At 41.7% G+C, this 23,832-nt stretch overlaps 1 protein-coding gene across 2 annotated transcripts; it reads left to right on the top strand.

The window, feature by feature from the left end:
* The first annotated feature begins 2,113 nt into the window (after window positions 1-2,113).
* Window positions 2,114-16,441, top strand: LOC138622080 (vascular endothelial zinc finger 1-like). Of its 2 annotated transcripts, XM_069700571.1 has the most exons (6): window positions 2,114-2,265; window positions 5,815-5,880; window positions 9,034-9,785; window positions 14,149-14,218; window positions 14,337-14,499; window positions 15,952-16,441. In XM_069700571.1, exons 1-6 carry the CDS (start codon window positions 2,233-2,235, stop codon window positions 16,290-16,292), a joined length of 1,425 nt encoding a protein of 474 aa, XP_069556672.1. In that variant the 5' UTR covers window positions 2,114-2,232; the 3' UTR covers window positions 16,293-16,441. The 2 variants fall into 2 exon arrangements, with proteins under 2 accessions (XP_069556672.1, XP_069556673.1); XM_069700572.1 differs by lacking the exon at window positions 5,815-5,880 and having other exon boundaries at window positions 2,115-2,265.
* The last annotated feature ends 7,391 nt before the right edge of the window (window positions 16,442-23,832 follow it).

The raw sequence follows: 23,832 nt of genomic DNA, 5'->3' as shown, positions 1-23,832 counted from the left end.
GCATCAGTTACTCACATTTAAAGGAAGTTTAGTTATATTCAGGGAGATAACTTTAAAATTCAGTGGTTTAATAATAAATTGTCAGATTAACATATCCACTAAATTCCTCGTGGACTACTTCGTTGAGAAATTCATCAGTAAATTATCTTCTTAAAAAGTAATAAAGGCCAAAAACATAATCGACTTCTGTTACGAAGGCACCTACCTTTGGAGAATCGGAGTTTTCCTTATCCAATGCAGGAAAAATATCAGAGGAAGCAATCTGCATAACTGTATTTTCAAGTGGAACCTGTTGCTGGACGTTATCGTGTCTTTTGAGCTGGATAAGGGAAGAATGGGCTGACCACACATATTCCCTAACTCTAACTGAAACGTTCATTGCACTGTATGTGAATGCAGGCTTTCAATGTACAGTGGGACAAAGATTGAAATGTACAATGGGGGCACCTTCACTGAACAGCCATTCACTGACGAGCAGAGAGTTCAAAGAACGTACTGGAAAGAGTGTGCACAATGGTGATTCATCCACAGAACTGTATCCACTTTGATTGGGGTCTTGTTTTCCAGAAGATTTTAATACTTTGGTCTGAGTGAGGGCACATTACTGATCTGATCTTCAAAATTTGATGTGAAGAATCCAAACAAATAATTTTCATGCCACAGGTGATGAAAGTTTTCAGAATTTGGACCCTGCTGCTTTTATCAACACCCAAATATCAGTACAGAACAAACTTTTGCTAATTAGGCTGATTAGAAGCATTTGATTTATTTTATTATTGTCTATTAAATATCTTACAGCAAACATGGAAACAGAAAAGAAGATGTGGAGTGATATCTCTTGCTGGACTTTAATAAAAGATGTTACAATGACATAAGTGTTATCTGAGCCTCTTGGACAGCTGTCTGTGCTTATGAATATCATTTGGCAGCACCTACTGTTCTTGTAGCTCCAGAGGGTATTTTTTTGTATTGGCTGTCTACAAAGTTTGAAGTATCATTTGAACACAGAGAGGAGTCCTGTGTTCCTAATAATGTGTGCTTGCATCTACTTGGATTTATTACCCTGCTCCAAAAAGGAGCAGTCATCACTATCTATTGATATTCACAGAAATATGTAACTTTAGTTGGTTTTTTTTTCCCATTAAAAGACTAAATTAAAGATTAATGAACCTCTCTGAAACAGGTGCAAAACATCAGGATAACACAAAGTCACTCGAGGGAGACTGCTACATTTATCATTTGAGGTATGGTTTGATGATGACTAAAACACATTTGGATCTGAGACTAATCATGAATAAATACACCAAAGGATTTTGTATAGGCTATTGGTGAAGCACACAGAAAGTGCCAGTTCTCACTTTGCAACTGCACTTTTATCAATATATACAGCTCATAAGCAACATTAAAAACGACTTATTCATCCACAGGACTTTATTGTCATCTGATAAATAGGGACTCAGCTTACCATTACTTCAAGAGGTTTACTGAGGTAAATTAAAAAAAATTATCTAATTATGCAGGGAATAAGTCTATGCAAGATATGACGAGCAAACGATTTTTAACCTTAGATTATACGATGTAAACCATTTGTTCATCGTTTAGATTAGACAGCATGTGTATTGGTTTTGGTCCACTGCAGACCATTCGAGCAGTTTATGGGCTCTGTCGTTTTCATTCATCCCTATCCCATGAATGAAAAATAAACTGCTCTGCACGCAAAGGATTTCTTAGTCCGTTTAAACTGAAATAAGTATCACTGTGGTGAAGACGAAAGGCCAAATGTTTGTACTGATGAATAAACCTCTTTCCAATCATATATTTTTTCTTTTAAAACGTTCTGAATGTTCCTGAATCACAATTATATCCCAACCACATGCGACAATCTAATATAACAAATGCTCCTCACAGCATCAGCGGAAAAACCATCCAGAGGGGCGTTTAGAAATTCAACTTCACCAGGCTACTCGTGTGGTGAGACAGGAAGGATTCGGGAAGTCTATCGCGAATGTATTTTTAAAGTTACTTTTCTTCGCGAATTTACCTACATCCTACGAGCCACGCGTACGACGATATAAATGATTTTAAAAATATAAAATCCAGCACCACCCCCCCGCCAAATACTATGGAAAATGGTTTCGTCCTCGAGGTTACCGGAAGTTGTTTCAGCTGCCATGTTTGGTTGCTTTGTTGTAGGCTTCTACTGGGTTTCCTACAGAATTAGTAAGTGTGGAAATGGAGCCGAGCTGGAGTACGTTTCTGTTTCAAGTAAGTTGACTCTCTGGGAGGGGGGGAAACTGGGCTTAGCTCGTAAAAAAAACAACCTCAAAATCGTCTCAACTGCTGCGTATCTTAGCAGGAAATCTCGTTTTGTTTTTGTAAACGAGTAATACCAAGAACAAGTAACCGAGCAAAACAATGGTTTATGAATCCAGGCGTCCAGCTGTGAGGCTCGGGAATGACGCGAGAACAAAACAACACAAAAAAATCTAACCTCAACATCTTGTTTGAAAAAGGGGAGAAAAAAAAACACACAACAACAATAAAAAAAAAAAAAAAGGCGCCTTGATATTTCTTTTGAATATTTAGTTCACGGTTGAATTTACTTCGACAGCGTTTGTGATTTGTGAAGTTTGTTTGCGAGGTCGGAGCCAGAAAACATGCGGGATCAGTTGTAGCTGCACCGTTACGACCCGGACAGACCCGGTTCTTCTCCTCTGGTCGGTCCGCGGAGGACCGCGAAGAAACGCATCGTACCACAGATCATTTAGATTTATTTTATTATTATTATTTATTTATTTTTTATTATTATTATTATTTTTTAAAGTGGGTGATGTTCAGCGAGTGCTGGGTCAGAGTACGCTCCGGTTATCAGCCCGCGGAGGTTCCCCGACGACGGTTCCCAAAGTCGGCGGTGAACTTTCCGGCTGCTTCGAGCCGGCTCGACCGTAAACTAGCCGAGCAGCTAACGACGCCTTCGTTACAACTCGCTGGCTAATTTAGCTCCATGTGGGCGAGGCTGTCGAAAAATGATGCTCGCAACAAAAACAAAACTTAAAACGTTAAAACGCGGACCCGGTAACCGGCTCTCTCTCTCCCGTTTATGAACGAGCCGTTTTTATTCCGGTGATCGCGGTGGGAAGGAATTCAAAGTATGCGCACAACATCGGCTAACGCTAGCAGCGAACAGGCACGTTTGAAATTAGCAGCGACATTATGACGCAATTTCGTGGATCGATGTTCTGCCACAAAGTGAGCGCTGCGGTCCGGACGGGTATCTGGACGCTTCTCGTGGATTTCACCGCGTGTTTAAAGATGGATGGCTATCGGTCCATTTTGAAATTAATGAATTTATCTTTTAATTCGCGTGGCCTTTACTTATTAGCCTTAAAAAAAAGAAAAAAAAGAAATGAGCTTTGAAGGGAGCAGGAGGATAAAATGTAAAGACTCGTGCGTGCCAAATAATGAACCCTCTGTTCAGCTTATTGGGACGTTTTTTTTTATTATTTGAATTCTTTAATTTTGCCCGTTTTTAATCCAAGCATGTCTCCTCATCTCAAGTATATCACCACTCCGGGGGGTCACAGGTGTATTTCCAAGTTTAGACGGGAGTTTTCTTCTGTTTATTATCTTTTGAAGTTATGTCCCAATATATTTTAGTGGGTGGGAGGAACTCCCTCAATACACTTTGCTGCAGATTCACTATCATTCACAAAAATGACTGGAACCCATTTTCTTTAGAAACCTATCCCAATTCCTTATTTTACACCTGCTTCACATGGTCAGATGCAGGTCAAGAGTTACTGAAGGAGTAAGCAGCACTGTAATCTCAATAACAATCAAGTCACTGTGTTAATAAAGTATGAAAAGTGTTGTCGAGAGGGAAAAGTCGCAGAATAAGTGGAGAGGAGGTGTAGATTTAAAAGTAAAATACCTTTAAGATTTCATGCAAGAGAAATGCAATGTTTCTCCATTCAAAATGATTCTTTCAAGTGTGTATAAAGTTCACATTTAACGTCAACTAAGTTCCTCCTGTTTAATGTAAGGCGAGCAAGAGTTGAGGAATGTGAGTGGGGAGTTGTTTTTGGAAAATGTGTAAAAAAAAAAGAAGTTACGTTATGTATCACAGCCCTTGTTTTTGATTTTAGAGGCATTTGAAACATTTTGTTCTTTTGTCAAAGAGTGATTACTTACTCACATCTTTGCACACTATTTCTGTGTGATGAAAAAGGCAGATGGACAGTGTCGATTTTCCATGCAGTATCTGGCTTCCAGCCAGAGGCCCTGCATGTATTATGTACCTCACACTGTTACTGTGTCAATTTCATGTAAATCAGTGTGCTGCTATCATTCGGCACTCTTGATGTAAAAATATTTATATTTCATTCACCTACCATCGACTGACACATGCTTTGAAGGTTGTTTTTTTGTTTTTTGTTTCATCGTTCTCCACCACGTTATGACTTGCAGGAATGCAGTTAATAAAAAATAAAAAAAAAGTAATGGTTAAATACTTAGTCGGGTGTTTTAAATAATATATTTCTTTGTGTGAGGCAGCATGTATTTTACTGTTAGTACAGCTGTATCTCCTCCTTTTTTTTCTTTTTATTAATGTGAAACATATTAAAAATCCAGTGTGTGCCAGGCTACAGAAGGAAAGCTGGTGTATCATGTTGTTCAGAACAGTTTGGCTCTGGATGTGTGTCGTGGTACACCGGTAACGCTGCGAGGTAGAGTGCCCCACAGAGAGAAAGTCATAATGCAATCCTTGTGTGCCTGAAACTCCAGTCTGGCTTTCTCCGCAGACTGCAATATCCCCACTCACAAAAACAAAAAACCCCACAGTATTAACTGTATTATGATAAGAGAAAAGTCTGTAAAAGATGGGTATGCAGCCAGCTATCTTTTGCCTAATTTACCAAAGAATTTGGCCGGCAGACTCCCACACGTCTGGAAGAAAATAGTTTTCATCATGTGAACACAGTGGACTGAAAATTTAAAATCTGGAGTCAAAAGAGTCACTCCTCTTAAATTTTATATAATATTGTATTTACATGACTCTGCAAAACATATAGAAAAAGATTTAGAGATTTGGTGGTAGTTTGTTTGATGTACAACTTTGTTCACCAACTTCTGGATCGCATTAGGTGCTGAACAAGTCGCTTACAGGGGGTTGTCAGGAGAGCTTGTTTTCCTATGAACAGGTCCATTATGACAAACGGCGCCTTTTTAAAATCACACAAAGACGCATTTCCAATCACTGTTTACATAAAATGTGTTAAGGAACGCTTTTGCTCGAACTTAAGCACCCAGTCCTCGTTAAATAGCTTTATCCAAGAGGGCTCAACATTTTGCTTGTCAGTGGCCCCATCGAACATTTTGTGGACTAATTAAATGAACGTATTCAAAAGGTAGACGCTGCAATCTTTCTGAAATTGAGGCTTAATAGTTCCAGCAAGAATCTGTATTTTACCGCTCATGTATCTAGTGTGTTCATTATTTTTACAATCAATCTGTTTGGAGGCATTTTAACTTCTTGTTGCAGTAAAAGCACACATGAAAAATAATTCATTAAAATTAGCTCACCAGGTGTTCTCATCATTATGTGTAACTACGGCAGCTATGCTGCCAAAAGGTGATTGTATAATAGAACTGTTAAACCTTATTTGCTTTATGCATGATTGCAAGTTTTGTTTTAGGTTTTTGAGTAACAAGAGTGTAACACAAAAGCGGAGAGGTATTATTCAGTAATAAGGTCATTATTTGATTATTTCATGTTTGAATGGGAGATTTATTTCTTTTTGTTTGTACTTTCAGCCACAGTCTGGACATTTTAACGGTTTTCCTAGTTCAGGGAGGGAATGTCATTCTTTTCTCTTCAAGGTGAGCAGTTTCATGTAGCTTTTAAAAATGTCTGTGCCATACATATGATACATCAGAAATTTACTGTCTTGACAGCTGGCTTAAGCTTTTAAATGTTTGGTTGCACTTTGCTACTTTTGTAAGTGTTGTCAACTATATATATATATATATATTTCTGGCCATATTTAAGAAATGTTGACAGTTTTCTTGAATCAAAAAGTCTTTGTGCTCCAGGAAGTATATGTTTCCTAGACTTAATACCACAGTTCATCTGTTTGTGTCTATTCCTTGTTTCTGACAGGACTATTTGCTATAGCGGTGTAGTATTAAATACCAGCCCTGTAGGAGGTTTTGGTTCACTGATTTTAGTGTTTTTTGAGTGAAGGATGATACACTTGGGTACTTAAAAATGGTTGATATCGTTTTCTTATCTGATCCAGTCAAAACCCAGGTGAAAGAATGAATATATCAGAACATCCTCTAAAACATTTGTTCTGTCGCAGTATGACTGGAAAACCTCTACTTGTAGCCTATACCTTCAAGAAACAAGGCACAGAACCTATGCAGTATTTCAATAGATTTACAGCCTATGAAAAAAAACAAAAAACCAGGAGGACTTCCAACATTACAGAAGTGATGTTTCACGAGAACTTTTGTCCACTCAGCAAACTGAGTAGCAGCCAAAGATGATAAAACTTGTAAACAACTAAAGAATTGCCTAGGGAAAAAAACAGCCAAAGAAAAATGAATTCTCTGATATTTTAAGTCCTGTTTCTCCTCCACCTCCTGTCCATTTTTGTTATTAGCTATAGTTTTTGCTTGTCTTGTAAAAATGGGGATTTCAGCGAGCAGCTGTAGGGTGTGACACAAAAGATTGAAGAAAGACAGTGCATAATCTAACTCAGACCATGAGCTCAATTCAAGTCTACAGTGGCCCGTGGAGCCATCAGGACACTCCCTCCATTTTGATGTTATTTATGAGGGAGCAGCCCCAGTTGTCAGAGCGCATTTGTGTCAAAATGGTCAGAGCTGCATGAAGGCACAGCAGCTTACAGGCCCTGCACCTCTGTATAGAGGCCAGGCCGTCTGCAGCGGCTACGTCTGCTGTTCACAAGCCTCACAAAGGGGGGGTTCCCGGCTGGTATCTCCTCCCCCCCCCCCCCTCCACCCAAACATAAAGCTCCCCCACCGCCCCACCCTTGGTGTGCCAGCGGACGGGTTAGCATTGGCATGATGATGACTAATCCTGGAAGGTGGCAAGTGTAAGCAGGTGCTCAGACAAACGGATGGGTGGGCTTGGTGGCATTCTCCACCAGTTCCCAGGTCCCATTGCGTATGAGGGAATGACGGCTAGTTTAGCCGAGTAGTGTGGTGGATAAACAATGTCCCTGTCTCATGAATAGATGAGCCAAATCAATGAAGATGAGCATACAAAGATCCCCTGCTGAGGCCCAAGTGCATCACTGCTCAGATTTGTGTCTTTCACAATAGGCTAGATGACATAAGGAGGACATTGTGTGGTTCATTTTTCTTTTCAGTCCCCTGTCTCCTCTTTTGCAACTCCTTTCTTAGCTAGCCTTCTTCGATGGATGATTGAACCTCAAAGGGAAAGGTCAAATATTTCACCTTGTCCTTTCTTGGTGGTGGTTGACAACATAGTCGTCTTGACTGTGTCCGTTTTCTGAAAGAAGAGAATTAACTGATAGTTATTTTTTTTTTAATGTTTAGATATGATATGAAAAAAGGCTCTCGGAGATGGCAGCAGAGTCAGCCGCAGAAACTTAAACAGAAGTATTGAAATAAAACCGTAGAGCAACGGGGGAATTAGAAATAATAGAAAAGAATAAATGACCATTAGGAGCGGTCCCTTGTGTGTTTGATTCTGTGTTATTTCAGTGGATGTAGGAAAGGTAGTCCTTGGGTGAACAGGAATCTATGGCATTTCAACAAAACAAAGCAGTGTAATTGGAGATTTAGACCAACGTCTAGCTTTGGTTTGAACATAACCAACTTAAGCTGTTTGAGGTAGCTGTTATGTCGACAGAGTTCAATTTTGAAGGCAGCTAAAGGAAGGATTAAGTTTGCGGTGAATAAATGGTTACCAGGTGTTTGGTTTTTTTTTTTAGCAGCATTTACCAGTCACACATTGTGACATTTTTAGTTTTGCTTTTCTCCAAACTTGCCTTTAAAGTCAAATATTGAAGCAACAACCTTTAAGTTGATAGGTAGGGATGTATCTTGCTTGATTGTTAGATTGTTGATAGTCATTAACCCTCGTCTTTCTGCCTAAAAAAAAAAAATCACTTCATCACTTTTAGGCAGAGCGGTCTGATTATTGTTTTAGGTCAGCGCTATGGCAAGAAATCCAAAGTGTGCCTGACCTCCTCTGTCAGGAAATTTGATTACTAAAATGAATGAAACCCAGCTTAGCAACTGGTCATCACTTATTATTGCCTTCAGCCATTTTGTCCCAGTTGTGTTGTGGCAGTAGCTGGCATTGGTTTGCACCTGCAAAACCGGTGGAAACGTTGTGTAGTAGGCCACATAAAGCCATTGTGCCATGTGATCTTTGATGTTTTGTCTACTTTGATGACCTGTATTTTTCTGTTTATACATTTCCCTCTTTCACTAAACCACACTTCTGCCTCCTCACTGAGCTCTGCTGCTGAGCTAGTGGCCTGCTCTTCTTGGCAGTTAAAGTGGACTCTGCTATGCCTCTAATTTGGTATGCCTGCTTTGCAGTCACATGATGAATCAGCACCGTCATGATGGGATAATTTTTCATCCAGTATATTTGGATTATTTTACATTAGTGGCACGCTGCGTCGGTCTCATTAACGACAGGCTCAGTGCCCATTTTGTATTCCATAACATCTCACTGAGCCTTGTTGTTTTCATGCAGTTGTCAAAGTTGACTCTTGTCTCCCAAATGACTCTAGTGTCACTACAGCTATCAGCAACACTTGTGGTTTGCCGTGGTCATTCTTCTGCTTTTTTTTTTTTTTTTTTACACATGGGGGTGGGGGGGCTGTCACTCTTTTGAAACTACAATCGCTAATTTTGGTGTGTCACTAGCTACTGTACTGCCTAGAGGATTCTTATACAATTTTCATCACCCAATGTCTCAAATTTATCTTGGCGCTACTAAAAATGTCTGTGCGTTTGTTTCAACAGCAGGCCAATGAAGCCCTCCACCACCAGCACCAGGTGGCCCAGAATAGCCTGCTGCCTCTTCTTAATGCTGGAGCCGAACAAGTTGACCAGAAGCCGATCCTGCCCATCCAAATAGACCACAAACCACCTTCCAGCGCCGCTGATCTCCTCAAAGACAATGTGGCGAGCGGAGGAGGTCCTCGGCCACCAGTGCCTGTGATAAAGAAGGAGCACAAAGGCAAAACCCCTTTCGTGTGCGGCTACTGTAACAAGGCCTTCCGTGACAGCTACCATCTGCGGCGCCATGAGTCCAGCCACACCGGCATCAAGATGGTGTCGCGTCCGAAGAAGACGGCTCAAACGGCCCCCACCATGGTACCCATGATCGCCACCATGCCGCGAGAGAACAACGGCAACCCTTCCTACATCTCCACGGTAGCGGGCATCCTCTCCACGGCGACCACCTCCGTTTCCTCAGGCGCAAGTATCATGACATCGTCCGCAATGGGCAATGTGCCGCACCAAAACGTCCCCAAGAAACCTGCCAAACCTGTCAAGAAGAACCACGGGTGCGAGATGTGCGGCAAGGCGTTTCGTGACGTCTACCACCTGAATCGCCACAAGCTGTCCCACTCGGACGAAAAGCCTTTCGAGTGCCCCATCTGCCAGCAACGCTTTAAAAGGAAGGACCGAATGACCTACCATGTTCGCTCTCATGACGGGGGAGTCCACAAGCCCTATGTATGTTCTGTGTGTGGGAAAGGCTTTTCCAGGTAAGAGTTTTTTTGGGGGGGGGCATTTTATCTTTGAGACAACTGGCCCAAAAATAGTTCTAATTTCGTGACATACACTCATGTAAACAGTATGTAGCATTTCTTAACTAGAAAAATATGAGGCGGGTTATCGAACAAGCAAACACAACATTTAAAAGGTGCTTTTCAAACTCGAGCATCTCCAATGTGCGTTTTTGTTTTTTTCTTCATGCTGCCACACAGACTTGTTGCACAGGTTTAAGCCGGCAATTCCTAAAAAAAAATTAAGAGATTGCACAGTTAGATAACATTACTGTTTCACTTGTCTTTGTACACTCCTCATGTAGCTCTAAAGGTTGTGGAAGTTATGAATAAGAGGAATTGTTTAATAGCGTAACATAAACAGGGTTTTAAAGTTGACTTTAAGTGTCCTAAACAGCCATTATTATGCAGCACTGTGCAACACATTATATTCTTCATCATACAATACCATTATGCCGGTATCGTGTTGGTCCCAAATTCATTTTACGGCATGTGACAACAACCCCAAACATACAGCCAGTCTATTAATAAGAATAAGGAGTCCTGCAACAGGTGGTTTGGTCCCCACAAAACTCTGAGAAAGCTTAAATCCTCAAAAAGACTGTGGCGAGTTCTCAAAGATGTTTGAAAATTTAAAAAAAAACTACTTGCCAAGTAACTTGAAAAACTCTACACAAGTGTACTTAAACAAACTGGTGTTAAAGCAAATGGTTTTCATATCAAATATTAAATTGATTTAGGATTTATTTTTTTCCTGTTTACTGCACTTTGAATGAATTTAAATGGCCAACAAAAGCTTTTCATTGTGTTATTTCTGAAAGAATTCTCCCAACTGCCTAAAACCTACACAGGACTGTTTGTCAGGTACGTTTTTGAACTGTCTCAGAAAGCAGGAGCAGTCAGTTTATAGCGGCCTTTAAATGTGGAGCACGAAACTAAGTGTATCAGGTTTTACTTCGCTGCAGTTATCCAACTAAGTTGATAAACCTGAGACAGGCCCAGTGCCGCCCACAAACATATCTAGAAGTGTTCTCCAGCTGCAGCTAGCGACGGGTCTGTTTGAGATGTGACTTCAGGTTGAAGTGCACTCTTATCGGACGGGAGGATACGGGTCGCGACATCAGACATTCAGGATCTGACATTCATACCCGCTTCGCACTGATTGGTCAGCTGTGCAGCGCTGATAATGTCTTCATTTGTTACACAACTATCAATCGTAGCACTTCTCGTGTGTAGAACTGAGTGCGACGCTGTGAATGTTTTTGCACCGTCTTAAACAAAAATCTGCGCCGTTATCGCCAAATAGCATTACGTCTCCGGCCCTCTGCTGCAGCAGGCTTATCAGTCCATCTGCAAGTGTGGCCGTTAGGATCAGGTGTAAACACCTTTAAGTTCCCTCTGTGATCAGACAACATGTTGCACGCTTCGCTTGTTGTCCAGAATAACCCGGGAGAGAGCGGGGGGCTCACAACTTTTCTGTACGTGTACCTGATCTGCAGCGGGCTCATCAGCGTCGGGGAAGATGCACAGTCACTATAGCAAATACTAAAGAGAAAATTGAGGGGGGGGGGGGGAGAGAAAGAAAGGAAAGAAAAAAAAAAGATTGTTTTTACAACTGCTCTAGTTTATTCATGCGCTTTCAAGTAACAAGGCTGTTGTAAACAGGAAGTATGCGTCTGAGATCTAATTTATTCTTATGGGAGGGGAGATAGAAAGTAATTTCACCCTCTGGTGGCTGCATTCCTGGGTCATAGAGAAAAGTCCTGATGTCTCTGCACAGAGTTTAAAAATAACACTATGATAAACAAATTCTGACAAACTGGATTTTTCTGACGACGTACCAGACAGCCTGAAAATATCTGTCATGTGTAAGAAACATGCTGACTACGAAGAATCACCTCTTATACATGCTTTCATGTTTTTCTTTGGAATGTTTTTTGGTTGTGGATACAAAGATAGGATTTATCTATTTAAACAAAGAATGCAATGGATGCAAGCTCATATTTTATGCTTTACTGAAAGTGCATTGAACTGCGACCCACAGCAACCACTTGTATGTGAATTATTGAGCCTGTGGTGTTTGGATTAAACAGTCCCGCCATAATTTCATATAGATGGATTGTATGGGCATCTAACCTACCAGTGGAGGTTTTTTTTTTTTCTTATTATTTATATATTTATTTTGGTCGAGCAGTTTAGATTTGTACTCGTAGTGACCCCCTCGCCATTTCAACCACATGTTGAAACAGTCGCACATGGGCGAGCACCAGTGAAGTATCAAGAGAGGTAGGGGGGAGGTGGGGGGGGGGGGGGCATCACTTGTCACTTGCAGTTCCCGCCAGCATGTCACAGTCTCTTTCCCCTGGGAATTCAGTGAACCGTGCAGCAACGTTTCGGTCAACACATTTAATACGGAGTAAATAAATATTGTGTCGAAAGGAGGGCCTCAAGATGGCCTCTTCTTTAAACCCTATTTAAACTCTGGGTGTATTGAAATCAGTATTGATGAAGCAGAGACTATTGATAACGGCAGAAGATCAGCACGACTTCAACAAAAACACCAGCGGTGTGTGTACCCCCCCCCCCGGGCCAAGCTGTAACCTAAGCAGTGCGCTGTGCGGGGCAGTTTCGGGCATGCCTCCAACAGGGTGACGTAGGGATTCATCAGCATACTGGAAAGTGAGAATGGGGACTGAATAGCAGGGCACTGAGTCACTGCCACTCGGCCAGATCTGTAGGCAGCCACTGTCTGGAGTCTGCGCTCCTCGTCAGCGGGACAAAAAGCGAACCTGATTCCGGTTCACGGCACGACTGAGAAGATTCTGCTTGACTCCTCTCATTTGTATTAAAAAATAATCCAGCAGCACGAAACTTTCCGGTTCGAGAGCAGCTGCCAAAGCTGCAGCCCTCCACTCCCTCCGCGATGGCCTTTCTAACATGATTCAGCTCACAGCTTCTCTCGAACTAACACGCTGACAGAGGATGATCGGTGCCAAGAAGAATTTGTGAATGCTGGAGTTTCACTGTAAAGGTCAAGAGGCAAATAGCTGTTTCGCAGTGAACTCTGTAAATTATACAGGAGATAAACACGGAGGACGTGCTGTCATCCATGTTTGCTTGTTGGTTTTTTTTGGTTAGTTTTACCCTCCACAGTTTTATTTATTTCCTAGGAAGTCAAACCACAAACATGTTTATTAAAGTGTTATTTTAGCACTTGTCAAGATCTCCTTTAAACCATTTCTTTAAGTTTAAGGTATATCACATATTTATGCAAAGTTCAGTGAGAAAGCAAACGCCACTTAAAACAGCAATATCTTTTACATTTTCTAAAAATCACATTGATAACTAATTGTTTAAAGGCTGAATTTCTTTTTCTTTTTTCTTTTTTTTTAAGTTTTCTTCCAGAACTGTAAAAATGTGTTTAATTCCTTCTCACAGCTGCTTTCTGTTGTCAGGAATACAATAGTCCAGTGCCTGCATGGATTAATGCTGTTGTAAATTGAATTAACGTTGTACCTTTAGAGTCTCCTCCCTAATCCTCAGAGAGAGATGTGCAAAGTCAGATGTGGATTTTAGTCTAAAAATAACCGACACATTCCTGGAAATTCTCGTTAACATCATCTCCATCGTCATATTTGTAATGACAAAGATGCTGGGAAAAGAAACCGACTGTAATAATAAGCAAGCTGTCAGTTTATTCATGTGTCAAGTGGGAAATGCAAAAAAAACAAACCAACAACAACCTCCATTTCGTTGTGTCGCGTGTTTGAAACTAGGTCAAACTGATTCACGCACGATTGATCAGGAAGAATTAACCGGCATTGACTGAAATTTGAGGGATTTTTGTGGCCGACCGCTCATTATCAAAGCAAACAGAGCACATCCGTATACTTCTGCACTTACAATGCATTTTCAAATTTGACATTTTGTGCTTGTGAACTTACATGGCGCTCTTTGTCAGTAAATCATACACACTTGTTTAAGTTTTTCTTTGTATGTTTTCCTGGTCAAATTACAACTAAAGTAAATGTAAAATTACTGTCAGCAATACTAATATTAGTAATATATAGACAACATAATATCTGCTTTACAATTGACCTGTTTTTCAAATAGTTGGTGATTTTTCAGAGCGAAGACACCACTATTAAAAGTCAAATCTCATTATATGAATTAATGATTGTAATCTAATAATATGAATTATTAATAGACTGTAGCTCTTTAGCGGCTCTTATCATCACATGTTCTGTGCTTCACTAAGAGTGTGGATGAACTCGTGCGTCTCACTGCATCACCATCCAAAGATTAAATGTGTTGTTTTTGTGTTGTTGTTGTTGTTATTTAGGCCAGACCACTTGAGCTGCCATGTGAAGCATGTGCATTCCTCAGAAAGACCGTTTAAATGTCAAGTAACGGTAAGTGTCCTGACCGTCACTGTCCACATCCTTCTTCTTTTTTTCTTCTTTTATCACCGTTAATGCTGTTGTTTGGACCCCGCTTGACCTCTGACCCCTGTCTGCTGTGCGACCGCAGGCCTGCACCTCCGCTTTCGCCACCAAAGACCGACTCCGCTCCCACATGATCAGACACGAAGGCAAGGTCACCTGCAGCATCTGCGGGAAGATGCTGAGCGCAGCCTACATCACCAGTCACTTGAAGACTCACGGACAGACCAACTTTAACTCCTGTAACAAAGGTGTGTCACACGTGTCAGAAACGCACATCTTAACACCGCCGCGTCACCGCGCGCAGTAAAAGCCCTTTTTTTTTTTTTTTTTTTTATCGGAAACGCTCGGTCCCGTCCCCCGACGGCAAACGAGAGGACGTGCGCGGGGGGGGGGGGTCGTCCTCGTATTTTCCGTACGCCCTCGGGACGCCGGTCGCGGCGAACACGCCTCTCGGTTTACCGGCACCGCCAGAAAATCGCTGTCTTGCGACGGTTAAATGGTACCCGTCCCACGTATTTGCCGGAGCTCGCAGTTTTGCAAAATTCGCGCAGTTTCTCGGCAGCAAAAGGCCGTCGAGAGAAGCTTTTCTGGAGGCGTCACGGCCCACGCGAAGCCCTTCTGGAGGGGGGGGAGGGGGGACAACCCTCCTCGTTCACGTCGACCTCTCCCTTCAGCATCATCATCAAAACTAACCTTATGCTGGTTGACAAGGAAAAAAAAAAAAAAAAGGTGACGGGGTTTATGGGAAATACGGTCCGATCGTGAGAATTACACCGTTACAGTTGTAAAAAGGTTTGAACTTTGAAGATGGAGCCGATGTCTTGCATGTTGCGGTCACATGCTGTTTTCTAAAGCTACGTCACTTTGGCTCAGAAGTTGAGAACCAAAAAGTCTTTTCCTGTATTTCAGTGATCTGCAGTCTGGTTAATATCAAAGGCAGTGATTATTTTTATATATATATATATATATATATACAGTATATATATATTTTTATATATATACTTTTTATATATATATATATATATATATATATATATATATATACATATATCTTCAATAAATTCTCAACGTGCAGTTTTTGCCACAGAAAAAAAAGACAAGACTTTACAAACCGCAGCACGACTTTATTTAAAAAGCCGCCGCAAAGTCGAGCACTTTTGAATGCAACGATCTAAAAAAAACAACCCCTGTGAAGGGAGTGATTTACCCCAGGTGTTGCGGGGGAAATAAAAAAACAAATCACGATTGGTTTTTGTTGTTTTTGTTTTTTTCACTAGGTCAAACTAACCAAGGTCTTGTCTGTAAATCTCACGCTCGATGATCTTCCTTGTCGTCTCTTAACGCTGTAAACAAAACAGAAACAAAGTGGCGGCTTCTTGACTTACATCTGATGTGATTTATTTTGATTTATTTTTTTTGGTATCTCTAAACTCCTCAAAAGACTGTTGGCGGTCACATCGCTGTAAGTGAAGCCTCCGATATTCGGCCCCGTCACCCTGCTGGCGTCCTGTTTTAGGACTGCTGAAACTTTTTTTTATTTTTTTATTTTGCTACGTGAACCTGCAGTCGAGGCCGCTGCCGTTTTTTTTATATATATATATTTTTTTTTATCTCCCATCTCCCGACTAATTGGTTTCTAGCTGCGGAGCGTGAAGGTAAATAGGCGGCGTTGTGTAATGAATTCTGCCATTCTGCTTCAGCGACACCCGTGACCATTTCTGCTCCCATCACCACGGCGATGAACCGGGTCAGCGCCAACCACAACAACCACCCCGTCACCATAGCCGCGCAAATGAACATTAGCACCAACACGGTCAACATCACGTCCCCGGTCAGCCTGCAGCACCCGGTCACCATCACCGGGCCCGTCAACATCGCCTCCGTCAACATCCCCGCCACGGCCTCCATGAATATCGCCCACCCGGTCGCCATCACGACCCCCATGGCCATGAATATAGCCGGCCCGCTCAACATCGCGATGAGGTCCGTGGACAGCATGCCGTTCCTGTCCCAAGTCTTGCCTTCCTCCCCGCCCTGGTAAAGGAGGAGAAAGAAGACGGCGTTGAACTGGCCAAAAAAAGAAAGGGAAAAGTGAAGTGACGCGAGAGGCTCCTGTCCTCACATTTGCACCGCGAGCCCAGCTTACACCCCCCCACCTCCTTCCTCCCCTCCCCTCCTCTCCCGTCCCCTCCCCCCCACCCCCTTCCTCCCAACAATATTCACTTCATCGAGGCCCTGGAGTGGAGTGGAGTATTCCTGAGCTGCGCGGGCCGGTAGGAGCTCCCGAAGTTGCAGCTGCATCCCAACCAAGTTGAAATGAGTGACTGACGTGTGGTGCAGAACACTTGAGTAGAGTTTGAGTAGGATTTATCTTGAAATCAGGACAGCCGTAAGACTTTAGTGTAGTCAGTTAGAAAGATGAAACTGTGATTTGTATTATGACAAACGAGACGAGAGGATTCCTCAAGGCCCTCTGGAGGACTCCGTTGGAAAACACACCTGTGCTTTTGTAAAAGGGAGATGTGAAATGGACTCGAGCAATAACTACAAATTGCCGTTTTTGATGTTTTGCAGCTTCTCTCCCAAAGCCTCTGGGCGTTACTTTGTATGTTGTTGTTTTTTTGTTTTGTTTTGTTTTTGTTTTTGTTTTTAACTATAGCCTGCTAATCACTATTTAATGTAATAGGAAATGAGTCTAGTAAAAGGGACAGCAGCTTCCAATTGCATGGAAGACTATTTTTTCACGATGCTCTAGCGTTTCTTTTTCTTCTCGGATAGTAGATATGCTCTCGAGGTACAGTGACTAATGTGTACAGTTGACATAGTAATGTATTTTCACGTCAGCATTTTTAAGTTGTTTTATTTGTCGTTGCGTTTGTCACTCAAAGTGGGGCACTTCAGCAGCGTCCTCTTAACTGACACATTTCTGCTTTGTTTTCTATTTGTACGGAAACACAAAGGTTTTTATTTTGCATTTTATTTTTGCCTGTTTGTAGTGTTCATGTTTCCACGAAGTCCGAATGGAATGAGTCTTGCACTGAAAGCATATCCTACGCGCAGGTGAGCAGCAGTATTATCAAAGATCAAATCGGAGTCTTAAGTGGTTTGCCGGCCTGCACTTGAGCGCCATCTAGTGGCCGAACCTGGGAAAGGCCTTGTAGTGAAGCTTTTTCAGGCTGTTACTGTCATCACAATGGTGACTAAATGGTTTTGGCTGACTCTTCTGTACACTGTTTTTGTTTTGTTTTGTTTTTTTAGTTGTTGTTTTTTATTTTATTTTATTTTATTTTATTTTATTTATGTATCTGTTCTAGCCCCATGATGATACTAAGGACCCTTCACTCAGGAAACACACAGAAAAGCCCATTACTCATGAACTCGGTTGTATTTTTTAAACTGCCATCTACTGTGTACCTTAAATTTCGACTTACTTTCCGTGTTCTTGCTCGGATTCCCTAAAGCATCACGCTGTTCAACAACTTGACTTCAGTCAGGAACACGAAGTTGAAAACTTATTGATTTTTAAATTGCCGTCCATTTAAAATGATCATCGACTGTACAACGGAATGAATACTGTACCTTTTTCCTTTTTTTTTTACATTTATTTTTTTAGAGTCCAGTCGAGTCTGCGTAGATATGTGGCGCGAGAGCTGGACGAATCGGATGAAATGCGAGTTTGTGTCCATTACAAAAACGAGAAAGAAAAAAAAATGGGACAAGATTGACGTTGCATGACCCTGAACACTGTAGCTGTTGAAGTATTTTTTAATGAATGCCATGTTATCTCAGCAGTGTTGCAGCTCCTTTTTTTTTTTTTTTTTTTTTTTTTGAGTTGGTTCAGTTTATACTGCAAAATGCAATATGCATGTTTGTCTTCTTTTTTTTTTTCTTTTTTTCTCCCAACTTTTGTTTTAAACAGAAATATTAGTGTTAGCTGTTTTTGTTCTTATGCATTTACGTAGATACACTATAATAGCCTGTTTGCCAAATTTGAAACAATGTGATGAATATTTCTTGTGGAATTGAACATCTCTTTATTTTTAAGGAAAAATTGTCAATTGGAAATTCCAGGACCCTTGTAAAAGCAGTTGAATGTATATCTTTGTACAAAACTATTTTAGTTCCAAGGATATGGTAGTTACAATAGATGTGAAAGATAAGATAACCTTTTTTATAAATCTTTTGTATTAGAACATTAACATTGATAATTTTGTATATATGAGAGGCTAGGCTTTCTGATTAGCAGAAAGGTCAAACATTCCTACATTTTTTTTAAATGTACGTTTGTCAAATTATTACAACATGCGCAATGTTATGTGCCTTTTATTTGGGTTGTCTAAATAAAAGAAAACTATCAATTGTGTTCATGTATGCGGTACTGTTTAGCCTTAACGCAGCGCCACAATTACAGACACTTAGGAGCTTGTTACCGCTTAATAGTATTTACAACGATGTTTAGGATTTTATGTTTTTCTATGTTGTAAAACTCAAAACGCCAACCTGTACTCCCGATATGACAAACGAAATAACTGGAGGTAAATATTGGTCTCAATCAAATTGGTGTTTTTTTTTTTAAATTTTGATTTTGTATTATTATTGTCACACTGTGCCAACTCTTTATTAACCGATCTCCAAACAGACTCCCTTCTGTGCAGCGTCCGGTTTCCATTCATGTCACAACTACAGAAAAAAAAAAAAAAATCAAACCTATTTAAATGTTCTTCTTAACGGAGTCTTTGTCTCTTTTGCTTTTACTTTTTTTTTTTAAGTATTGAAACGCACCAACGTTGTGAAAACCGTCTTCAGCTTCAGCGCCGGGCTTTGCTCTTGCTTAGCTCTCGCGGGTGCTACCTAAATGCTGATAAAGTGACGCAGGCTGCCGCTAAGTGCAACCGGGAGGATCCTGGCCTTGCTGGAGATGGCAGCTTAACGTGTCAAGACGGTGGGGGGGGGGGGGACCTTTTAAGCTCGTTTTGGAGTTCTTCTGCCATCTATAGGCCAAAAACTTGATTGATTGTAGCGTTGAAACGAGTCTTCGGTTGTCAAAACGTGAATTCGGTATAGAACGGGGGAAGGGGGGGCCAAATACTGTTATGGTGTCATCGTAAAGACAGAAGTGCGCATTTGGTTGGATATTTCGATAACACTTCCACCGCACTACGATTCAGATGGGAAATATTCTACTCTCTACTGCGCTACGTTTAGTTAAGACGCTTTAAAGTTGAAGATATCGCTCAATGGACGATATACCGAGCTCTTATAGTACAATGTATTGTTCATGAGTAAAGCAGTGGTGTCTGACTTGTTTGCCCTCTAACGTCTTACAAAAGGCAGCGTGTGGTCAGGCTGGTGTTTCAAATGTTTAAGCCGCCACCAGCGCCGCCAAGCAGGGATTGTTTTTCCCCCTCGTGTAGTTTCATTTCTTCTGTCGGACTTTTCATGCCGGACTTTTACTTGTAATGGAAGTATTTTTACTTTGCTGTACTGGTGCTTTTGCTGAAGTAAAGTATCTGAATTCTTCTTCCATCTTCTGATGTAATTAACCGTCAAAACCGTCAACCCAAAATTGCCACGATTCTGGTGAAGTGTTCTGCCCCCAACGTCAGACCAGCAGAGAAAGAAAGTATTGAAAGCTGAATGAGATGAGACGTGGTTTTTTTGGGTTTTTTTTTTTACAGTTGTCCAGTAGATGGTGTTGTCTCTGCACATTTTGTCATAGTAGTCCTCTGTCCCTGTGGAGTGTGGGCAATTTACATCCATCTGTCTCATCCCAGTTTGAATTTTATTGGAACTGGGGGACACGCAGTCTTTTAAAATGACTTAATTTAAAAGGCAGAGACTAAATATATTCGCTAATTTAGCTACTATGTCCGATGTAGAGGTCAACTGGAGTTCACTGCTGTCATTCTTCCTCCTCTTCCAGATTGCGTATGAATGCAGTCATTTCAAACAGGCAATGGGTATGGTTCTTAAAGAGAAAAAGGAAAGAAAACGACCTCTATCAAACAGACGGTTCAAACTTTTTAAGATTAAGTCACGCGCGGTGCTTCCACCTAACTGGGTCTCTCACTCAGTATTTAAGGAACTAAGTGACTTTCTGCACTGCAGACAGGAAAAGGTACAGTATATGTGGTCAGTTCCTCTTAAAAGGCTGTGGACTGAGGTATGGTGTCATGAGTGAACGCAGTTTGAATGGGGACCTTGCTCAACCCACCTCTTGCAGGACAGTTCCTCGATTGAAACACCGAATTTCCAGCAGCCCACACGGAAATGAAGGGAGTGGTGATGAGATGGACAGTTAGGTCATCGTCATGTACAGTAGCTATCAAACCTGCTCGTAAGAGTGGTCCTGAACCAGAGCTGCTCAATTTGGGGGCCTGCGGGTCAAGTTTGGCCCAAACTTGCCATGTTTTGGCCGACGGCGTTTGACACGCTCCTACTTATTCTCCCCAAAAGAAGCCTTTGGATGCTTTGTGTTTTTGACAATAACTTCTGCAAAAAATAATAAAATTGCCAATAAGCAGATAGTGTTTTAATTATTCTAAAATTGTATTTTACATTTTGTGTAAAATAGATGAAATATTACTGAGGTGTAATCTCGCATAACGTTTGGCCCGCAGCCCTCCCTCCAGATTCATTTTGGCCCTTCATATGAAATGATTTGAGAACCTCTGTCCTACATTTGGACTGCTATTACTCATTATCTTTCAAAACCAAAAGCAATTATTGCATTTCACAGTTGAGCTACTACGATGTGTATTGTGTATTTATTTTGGTACGTATTTTTAATTCTAATAATAAAAACAAAATATTCGAATTTGCATGCACTTGAGGTCAAACTCGTACCTCAGCCGACAAGAGTGTGACCTTTCGTTGAACGTGTAAATACTAGAATGACGTGTAGATTTCTGCTGGAAATGTGACATTGCATTTGCATGCAGAATGAGGCCCACCCACATTCCTGAAAGCTGAATTCAAATGATGCATCCAAATGGTGCAGTGAGCCGTGTGTGCTGTTGCCCGCGCCGCGGTCCTCCGGGACAGACGGCACGGGGCAAAGGCCTAATATGTTCCCTGTCGGGGGCTCAGCCTCCCCGCACCTGGAGGCGCGCCTCCTGGAAATCCCGGCCGGCAAAGACGTTGGAATCAGACAGTCCACTGTATAATTTAATCTGAAGCGGTGAGCCCCACGCTATGTGTGATGTCTTTGGCTGTCCAATAGGACCGCAGTTTAAACGGCTTAACAGGTCGTCAGGCTGGGGAAGGATCATGCTGTCCTCAGCCCCGTGAGTTGTGTCAGCGAGCTGTCAACCATCTGATCGTTGCTTATGCGCCACCGTTTATATATATATATATATATATATATATATATATAGATATATAGATATAGTGCAGCTATTTTCTGAATGATGCACACTGTTTATTACTCAACAAAGGTCAATTGATTTTTATAAAGTATCATTTAAGAGGAAAGAAATGTGTCGGAAAGAGCTGCAGCCAAAAGAGAAAACGGAGGGGGGAGGAGGAACAAATGGTGGGGCCTGTCTGAAATGTTTCTCACAGGGGACACTGAAAATCTTTCAAAAAAGATACACTGTGCATGAGGGAGAACTACTCGGTTTTGATGCAGAAGCTTGGGTTGGGCTCACGTTTCCCCTTTTTGCGACCAGTCAACAGATGATCTTCTACGTTTCTGGTGCCAATCGGCTACAGTGAGTGTTTGTTCATTTGGTTCGAGTGTGTTTTCTGTAAGGTAAACACACTACAAGCAATTTTAGACATATCTCTTTAAAGCCTTCTCTACCCCCGACCCCACTGTTGCCACTTACTAACTTGATTTTGAAGGCAAAGAGCTGAAGTTGGCTCGTTCTGCTGGCATATCACCATCAAATCTGTGCTGTTAATACAGCGCCACTCAATTTACAGAGTGGTGGACCAGCAACAATAAGCTCATGCCTGAAAGTTAGTCTTGTGCCTGCTTCGTTTCTGCAGTTTCATAATAAATCAATGTCAGTTTTTAATGTTGAATCGGCAGACTTTACATTCACTGGTTTCAGGTGATTGGAGGTTGACTCGGTGGTGCACCGAAAGACCCCGAGTGAGGTTCCTGATTCCTTTGTTTGTTTGTTTGTCCCCCCCTCCCCTCCTACCTCACATGGCCGTCTTGATTTGTACATGCGACCATGAGAGGCTGCTATTCGGACTCTTGCGTTTTTCCGGCCGGTGTGAAGACACAGCGCAGTCTCTCCCGCAATCAGAAGAGGAGAAGAGACGGATAGACAGATGGAGAGGAGGAACACAGGGCTCCATGAGAAGTGACTCACGTTCCATTGTATAATCAGGGTATATTAAAGGAAGGAACATCACACCCTCATTGCAGCAATCAGCCATGTGCACTGTTGCTTAGTGGTTGTCGAAAACCTGCGCATTCATCCCACCCACATACTGTACATATCATACGCACTGTCCTGATAGGAGGACAGGCGGTCTACCTTTGTCTCCACGTTGCAGTTAAATCCTTTATTTTTAGCGTGGAATTGTCTGCGCAGGATTAAGGGGTCACTTTTATTAATTTGCTTCTCTTTTTTTTTTTCAAATCTTTTTTTTATAGTTTACTTTGTATACTTCCTGTAGTCTATAAAACATATTGCTGAAATCCTCATCCCAGCAGGCCATCCGTTTCGCTCCGAACAGAGTAATGACGGTGCACGGTGCTGCGAGAGAGGTGAAAGGTGGCGATTATTCCTGGAGCCCGAAGCCACTCTGGATTTGTTGGCCTCTGTGCTACTGTCCAATTGTGACGTACCAGGAAAAAGGGGAATAAACTGGGGCCCAGAATTCCTCACAGCACCCCTGTAATGACCCTCTCGTGTAATTATTTAGCAGCACTTTTTCCCATATCTGCTTGTTGTGATGTAATATAGGCCTGTTGCACCACAGCCATTTTCACTTGTTACATCAGGAGAAGCACAGATGGCTCTGTTCCTTGCAAGCATCCTAGAAAATTCATAGCAGTGAGCCAGCATGTAATGTACAATATGTCTCTTCACCTCAAACATTAGCATTGCAGGAGAAGCAACAATTCAAACGGAAAAGAAAGCAACGGCGCTGGTTGATAAGTGTCCCCGTAAGTCGCAGTGTGACGGTGTAGGTCAGCATGTACAATACCGAGGCGGCTTAATGGATTTCAGCCATCTTTAATTTGACTATTTACATCTGTGCTTTGCGGCGTAAGAACGGCCTACACCACAGCCTAGACTGGAACACCTTATTAGAATTCAGCCCTTGTTAATTGTATGATTTAACCCTGTGCCTTTTACTCTTACGTGTCAAGTAGCAGCACGAAAAAGGCCAAATCTTGGCCCTGACTGGAACACCTAAGTGAAACTCAGCCATCATTAATTGTATTATTTACCCCCTGTGTTTTCTTCTACTCCGACACGTCCAGTTGAACAGTGAACAAAGGCCTACACTTTTGCCCCAGATTGAAGTGTCTTGATGGAATTTAGCCACAATGAATTTCATTATTTACACCTGCGCCTATTACTGACATGTCAAGCTGCGGTGTGAGACAGGCCTAC

Source organism: Brachyistius frenatus, unplaced genomic scaffold, assembly GCF_029030835.1.
Source record: "Brachyistius frenatus isolate BFR_SWC_R1_liver_20210118 unplaced genomic scaffold, ASM2903083v1 Contig_34, whole genome shotgun sequence".
NCBI classification, from domain to species: Eukaryota; Metazoa; Chordata; class Actinopteri; family Embiotocidae; genus Brachyistius; species Brachyistius frenatus.
This window is presented reverse-complemented; position numbering and strand designations above follow the sequence as displayed.